General features: G+C 38.9%; 1 protein-coding gene across 3 annotated transcripts in view; it reads left to right on the forward strand.

Annotated features, from left to right (window-relative positions):
- SPIN1 (spindlin 1) overlaps positions 1-6,384 on the forward strand; it is a 32,605-nt gene extending 26,221 nt beyond the window's left edge. For all 3 annotated transcript variants that reach the window (XM_083404577.1, XM_083404575.1, XM_083404576.1), the window contains 3 exons: positions 20-273; positions 1,350-1,583; positions 2,813-6,384. In XM_083404577.1, coding sequence (XP_083260703.1) covers positions 20-273; positions 1,350-1,583; positions 2,813-3,012 — 688 coding nt within the window. In that variant the 3' untranslated portion in view covers positions 3,013-6,384. The remainder of the gene's footprint in view (positions 1-19; positions 274-1,349; positions 1,584-2,812) is intronic.
- Positions 6,385-8,049: the final 1,665 nt, after the last annotated feature.

The raw sequence follows: 8,049 nt of genomic DNA on the forward strand, positions 1-8,049 counted from the left end.
TTTGTGTATCTAAACACAGAAAGCATCGAAACAACGTGGGACCAAGCAAACCAATGTCGCAACCTAGAAGAAATATTGTAGGCTGCAGAATACAGCATGGATGGAAAGAAGGGAGTGGGCCCGTGACACAATGGAAAGGCACTGTCCTAGACCAGGTTCCTGTAAATCCCTCCCTCTACCTTATCAAATATGATGGATTTGATTGTGTCTATGGACTAGAACTGCACAAAGACGAAAGGGTTTCAGCACTCGAAGTGCTTCCAGATAGAGTTGGTAAGTGTCTCGATGGAGCTGAATTTGTGTGTGTCATTTAAGTCCCATATACCCCAACTTTCATTCCAATACAAAAGCTCAAGGTAGCTCACAATGAATTTAAAATTAATCAATTTAAAAAATATTTTAAAACCCCAAAAGAACCCTAGAGAACAGCATTACATCAGCAGATTAAAGCCAATACAAGCTACAACCTAAAAGGAAGGTTTTGGCTAATATCCAGAAGATGGTTAGAAGTGATGTGCTCTTTTTTCCCCTTCACCACCAGTAATGGCTATTTCTGTCTAATGATCTCAGTTAATATTTATTCAACCATTTAAAATAATGAGTACTGGGACCAGGATCCAGTGTGGTGGTGTGGTTAGAGATAGGACCTGGGGAACCAGGGTTAAAATCCCCACTTGGCCATGAAGCTCACTGGGTGACCTTGGGCCAGTCACGACCTCGCAGCCTAACCTACCTTGCAAATAAATAAAATCCAGTGAGCCACTGTCTGTGCTCCCTAGGGCTTATGCATGCATTTTCCATTTTAATAAAATACCATGTTGTCACATTTCTAACATTTGCCTCTCTTAGTTGGCAGTAAGTATCTTAGAACTAGGACAAGGGTATCCATGTTTCCCATAATGTTAAAAATTCAGTAAAGGGACTTTGCCCACTCTCTCGTTATCGTTATCTCTTAAAAACAACAACGGAGATCGTTAGGACACCTTAAAGATTATCAATTTTATTATGACTAGAGACCACTTCATAAAAAGCATGGAAAACAGGCTTATTCCGTGCATGGTGCCTGAGTTTACTTTGGTGTGTCTAATTAGAATTTAGCTTCCAAAGGATAATGGCTGAAATAGGGGGACATATGGATGCCATGGTTAGAAATTGTTCAGTATGTAGTCATGGATAGAAAAAAAACCCCTATACCTCAGTGTGGATTAAACCAGAAGAATGATGTAGCTTTGAATTCTGGGCAATACCTTTAGTCTTGCATTAGGCACACTATTTTCCTGGCCTCCTTTAAGATGTAGTAGCCATGCTTCTACCAGAACGTTAATCAGATATTGGTGTTTCTCTTCCAGCTTCATCTCGAATCAGTGATGCCCACCTGGCAGACACGATGATTGGCAAAGCAGTGGAGCATATGTTTGAAACCGAAGATGGTTCAAAAGATGAGTGGAGGGGAATGGTCTTGGCTCGGGCACCAATAATGAACACATGGTTTTATATTACCTATGAGAAGGATCCTGTCTTGTACATGTACCAGCTCTTAGATGACTATAAAGAAGGTGATCTCCGTATTATGCCTGATTCCAGTAAGTTGGCCAGTATTTTATCCTCTATGTAAAGAAAGAGAACACGTTTAAAATGTCTGACATTGAGCACTGAGAGTTTGTAGAAGAATTGGAGCACTGTTTAGCACTTGTTGTTTGAAGTGAGACAAACCAAGAAAAAACTTCAGCTACAGTGAAGTTTGCAGTGAGATAAACTATGAGCCGTGGTTTGGCTTTAACACTAAACCAAGCCGTGGCTTAGCCCCAAGTAGCATAGCAGCAGGATTGGTGGAAGAATGCTGCAGCTGGGATCATCCGTTGTAGAACATGAAGGTTTGCACCAAGTCATGGTTTGGCTTGGGGAGACATGAGAATCTGGTCACTCACCTGTCATGATTTCTTCTACAAATCATGGTTCAGGATTTGATCGTGAGCTGTTGGGTTTGACCCTCAATTCTATGGAGCCACTGACATATACAGTATGTCTGAAGTGGTATTCTGCAGGCTTCAGAGGAGTATTTTGTGGTGCCTAATTTGTCCAACTTGGAAGAGGTGATGGAAAAGCCACCCTTCCCTCTTCTCGCTTTTGAAGGGTTATTTATAAAGCGACCTCCTTTGTTGTGGAGCATAAGGCCAAAAGAAGTACTATTTGAGGTAATTTGAGGTTTGGAGGAGAGCCCAGAAATGCTAGGCTTACCATACTAACTTTTTCCCTTAATTGACTATTTGGAGTCTAGGAAGATAAGATTCTGAGGGAGTCACTCTAACTGATACCGTAATGCTTGACAGCACCAACTACAACGTTTTTAAAAAAATACTTTGTGGTTTCTGATACTTGGAACATTTTGTAGAGCGAATATAAATGAACAGGCAAAGAAACTTCAGCATGGCTTTCACATTCCAACTTTTAATTCAGGTTGAATGTACAGCTTAACTACTCAGCTGAACAGGTTGATATGTTGTCAAATCAGCAGTATAGCCAACAGCTGATAAACCTCCAGGAATTAGGTTATGCAACAATCATTCTGTCTGTCCTTACCATAATCTGTATTTAAGATGGTTACTGTGAAATGGAGACAAATTGGATAAGAGGAATATCATATATGTATATCCAGTTGTTTATTTTCCCTGGGCTAGAAGACAAAACCATTGTGATCAGAAATACATTGCCATGAACATTTAATTGCTGAAGCACTTAGTAAACTATTACTCGTTGAGCTGACTGTTCTATAAAATCCTGCTGCATTTTAACTCAAACGTTGCGTTCACAGATGATTCACCTCCAGCAGAACGGGAGCCTGGCGAAGTTGTGGACAGCCTAGTGGGGAAACAAGTGGAATATGCCAAAGAAGATGGCTCAAAAAGGACTGGCATGGTCATTCATCAGGTGGAAGCCAAACCCTCGGTCTATTTCATCAAGTTTGACGATGATTTCCATATTTATGTCTATGATTTGGTGAAGACATCTTAGACACCACCATGCAAACTTTTGCCAAACTTGTGGAACTTCAATGTAAAATTTGTAGACACAAAGACTTAAGTGCTTTCTAGTTTATTTGAAAGCTTAAATGTCCCTGCGAGCCCACAATCTCTGCCAGGAAAACTATTCCATTGTGAACTATACAAATAGACTTTTATGTGAACATGACACATTTTGTGTAAGGGAACTCCCTTTCTTGGAGGAAGTCTTCTGGTGGGTATGTGGATGAAGTTAGAGAAAAACGGCAGCTGCAAATTCAAGCTGTGTAAAGTGGATCTAGCAACATAATCATTAATCTGATTTCCCCACCCCCCCCCCCATATATAACTTTCCCTCACCGTCTCACAAAACTGTTCAACTGCCACATGCAAGTCTAGCTTGATATTATTACTTTCATGTATGTATTACGTTTTCTTGTCTGGCAGTCCTTGTTTTCACAGGGTTTGGGCAAAGATGACTACAATATGTTTAAAGCAGTGTTAAGGAGTGCCTAACCCAATTTAACATCGGTGTACTGTGTTCAGGTTAACCGTTGAGCTACTATCACATGAGAATTTTGTACATTTTAGTTGCAGGAAAATAGAACGTGGCATACATGTAATGCAGCTGAATGCAGAGTAAGAGCCCATATTTGCAACTGTAGGACCTGGTCAAAACATTCAAAGCAAGGATGCCTTCAGTTCTCAATGTCGTAGGGGGTTTTTTTTGGTTAACTTTTAGCAGAATCCAGGCGCTTGGTGCCCTAGCAGTCTAGAACTCCATGTTAATGTTAAATACTCCGCAGCAACTACTGGGTGTCTCAGTTTCAAAACTAGCAACCTAGATTCTTGTGTGTGGACTTAAATCTGTTACGTGTAAAGACAAACCTCACAAGAGAAGAGTCCTCGTACATTAAAGGCTTGTGTTGCAGAGAAGGAGAATCATTTGTTGCCTTCTACTTTGATCTGCTGCATTCCTTCTCATTTTACTGTCTTTTGTTCAAGAAGGCACCTACCTTCCCCACCCCTCACCCCTCTTTCTGGCCTTTCTTCTTGGGGTTTACCCAGACAAGACATTATACAAACTCAAACCTGTTGTCGCCTTTTGTGCTGTACGTTGTATTTTGCTTGAAGTATGCTGTTTTAACGTGAACTTCGTTAAAAGGACACTGGGGTTCTGCATGCTAGTGGGGTACTGCCTGACAAAAGCTGGGCGGTCTCCATGGTCCAGTCATCTGCAGCAGATTGTGGATGTAAATAAGCAGCCCACAGCCACAAAATTTGCTTCTTCTTCTCCTCTCTCTCTCTCCCCCCCTCCCCATTCTTTCTTTTTTTCTTTATTTAATTTGTAAGGTAGTAGATTGGTGTGGCAGCTTTTTAAAGTAATCAGTGGAAAAATATCAAACAGCAGCAAAGCTGAAGCAGGGCATTGCAGTCTGCACATGTAAATGAGAAGCAAGCACCATTGTTTATATATAGCTAGAAGGTAAAAAACAAAAAACGAGTGTTGCTGATCAGCCTTCTGAGGTCCAAATTACCTCTGGTGTGGGTATACATATTAAACTCCATGTGGTTTAAACTTCCTTTTTTTAATTTTGCCTGATTTCATATTGTAGCCTTAAGGCTTGTGCCTCATTAATGCTCTTTAATGGTAATAAATACCGTATAAATACAGTATCTTAAACTTTTCCTGTCCCATCGCTGCTGTTGCATTGTGTACAGTATTTCATCATGGGCAACCCCAAGGCAGGCTGTAGTCTTTTCCATGAAGAGCTTCTCAAATGCAGTCCTTAAGCCCTAAGTACCTGAGTCATAAATGTTCCTGTGTTCTTGAACCAAGTGAGCAGATTTGCAACCCAGTGGTTTTTGTTTTGTTTTGTTTCCTCCTTCATTCTGCAGATCTGTATGTTTTCTATTGACTCTTTAGAGTCCTGCATGTAAATCTCAAAAGCTGAGCCTGGCTCCATGAGCCCAAGTTGATATTTGTGGCACAAGAATGAGTGAGTGTATTGAACCACACACAAGATGCACGAAACATAGTACTTTGAATTGCGGGCTACGTTAACGGTGAATCCAAGGTGTGCCTCCAGGATTGCTGAGGATTAAGTAGACCGAAAATGTTGCATTCAAAGAGCTTCCAATTGGAGGTTTTCTGCAATACACCACATTCTGCCAGTTGAGAGTGATCTATATTCTGTGTAAATTTTATGGTTTTTAAAGTGTCCACCTTGTCTGCTTTTTTGATAGCTTAAACCACCTCTTTTTTTTTTTTTTTTTTTTTTGAGGCTTGAGACTTGATTCTACTCCCTGCCAATCTGCTTTGGGCTTTGTTTTAGGCTCACGTTTCAGATCTGCATGCAGTGCTTGTTACCCTGGTAACTAAATGTTGGTTCCTTTTCTTAGGGGTTCAACATGATTTTCCGAGTTATCACGGGGCTTGTGGTGGCACAAGCTATGGATCTGTGTATAAAAAGTTACTGGCCTTTCTCTCCATTTACCTGCTGTAGTATTGTATATTGTGTGTTTCGCGTGATGTCAGGCTGCCCTGTACAATTTTAAAAAGACAAAACTTAAAAATGCAGACCATCCCTTTTTTGCATGCTTAGAAGGTAGAATGTTCAATGTAACAAACTTAAAAGTTGCATGTTTAAAAAAAATGTTTAGGTTTTTAGTTTCGGGGTTTTTTTTTAATTTTGTGTTCTTTGTGAATTTGCTTATTGTGCTGTTTTTAATGGTGGTTAGTAGGATAAATGCACTGGTGAGGCAAACATAGTGCCAACAGGAGGTAACTTTCCAGTTGTATGTGTCATGCAGCGTTTGAAGGGACCATGTACTTTGCTCAAAATGAAATAAAAAACCAGTAAAATTCAACAGTATGCTTTTTTGTGCCAAATCCTAAATTAAGTTGAAGTAGAATAATATTACGACACTCCCCTCCCCAAACAATGATGGAAAAAGCCTTTTTTTTCACTGAATAAATTGCTTAGCCTTCTTAAATTGGTACATTTGAAAAATGAAGGCTTCTCCAGAGATACATTAATTGCAACCATTTCAGAGAACCCAAAAAAAGAGAAAAGCTTCGATGATTTGTGGTTCCTTGGAAATGCTGTGCTTTTTTGTATTTTACATCATTAGTGCAATTTGGATGGTTCTTGGTATGTGTATAGTTCAAAGGTCTTCGTGTTCACATTTTAAAATTAGGTAAATGACTTCATCTCTAGAGCTTGGTTTCATTTTTTTATTTTTTAACAATGTAGACAGTTCCCTGTTCTCTGCATTTAGAAGTATAAACACTTTAAATCTGTTACTTAATTCTGTAAGTAATTTTTATAATTATGATGTAACTCTATCCTTAAAACATTTAAAATAAACCCTTTATGTGCAACTTACGACTGTAAATCTTGTTCTCATAAGGCAAATGTAGTGATGTGCTTAAAACTGAATAGGATTTTTTTCCATTTTTATAATTAAAATTATTTTAACAATGAGCATTTATGCTGATATATACTTGCCTAAGCAGCTGTGCTTATTGGGCAATACTTTTGGCCAAGAATTGTAACTTTAAAATCATCCATTTAAAATGGATAGAATTTTTTGGCATTGAAACAACTTTATTGTACTTTCAACCCAAAAAACCCCAAAAGACAACATCTAAGGAAGTACGGTAAGTAGGTGAAGCAGCCCCCAAAATATTTTGGTATATTGTCCCCTGTATATACACTTTATCCGGAATTTAGAAGTAGTGGCCTTGAAAACAAAATCAGATATTACAATATTTGCTTTGAATGCCTGATAGAAGTGTTGATATGAAAACTGTTGAATATGGTGATGACTGATAGCATACAACTTCCATGTATCAATCATGGTCCTTCAAAAACATCAAAATTCAAAATATATCCAATTTTGCCTTTTAAAACTGACAGACTTCTTGAGTGGCAGGGGTAAGGCAAAGTATCTCTAAAGAATCCTAAATACAAGCTGATTTCAGTAGAATGTACATGCAAATAATTCGAGTTTGATATTTGGCTGTCACTTAAGCTAGGATTTAGCTCCACTGTTCTAAGTAGCATAAGAAGTTGACATACTGGATTCCTTTAGAAAGCTTTTGGAAAAAATGACAATTTCCCTCTTTCTGCCAATTTGACATGTAGCATGTGCTGGCAAAGACAACAATTATGCATGTAATGGGCTTCCAGTACAGTACTTAACATTTCCCTACCCATTGAAACATCTTCTCTCTCCCTCATTAATGTGACACTTTTATTTTTTAAAAAATAAATACTTATATCTTACCTTTTCCACCAGTGATGCGTAAGGCAATCACGACAAACTTGGGGGGCGGGGAGTAACAAAAGAAACTAAATATATTTTAATCTTTTTAGTAGATACATATATAAGTGTTAATTCAATTAATGTTTAATTGTTTTTAAAAAAATGTTTTTAGCTGTTCTTATTTTATCTGTAAGCCGACTTAATTCCTTGTCTGGGAAAAAGGCAGTGGAAAAGAAAAACACCAGACAGTTCTAGGTAGGGTCAGTCCCTTTGCTGGCCATGTTCAGGTCTATAGCTTATAGGATACCTACAGTTGTAATATTCTGACCATCCGGCAGCAAACAGTCTCCTTGCAGCATCCCAACACAGGCTAGGCTTTGGCCAAGAGCGAATTTGCCTCAAACACAGGTGTCTGTAGTTTTGATTGTGCCGAGTTGCTCTCATATGCTTAACCAGGTGCAGGACGAAAACACCCAAAATGAAGCACACCTAACTTAAACCCTTTCTTGCCCTTTTTCCTCTGCAGGCACAAACCTCCTTATACATTAACACAACAAGAGAGGTAAGATGACTCTCTAAGGAGAGCCCTCTTAAGTATTTGGGGCTGAATCCACACTGACCTTTTTACTGTCATTAGAACAATATTGGATACATCCTTCTAAAACAGGTTATACCTGAAAATTAAAAGCATTTGTTTCCCCCTTCAGAACCCTATTTCTCTACGGCTGGTTCCTCTGCAGGGTCCTATGGTGTCACATTTTAATAACACATTATGAAC

The sequence above is a fragment of the Podarcis tiliguerta genome (assembly GCF_965153285.1).
Source record: "Podarcis tiliguerta genome assembly, chromosome: 11".
Lineage (NCBI taxonomy): Eukaryota > Metazoa > Chordata > Lepidosauria > Squamata > Lacertidae > Podarcis > Podarcis tiliguerta.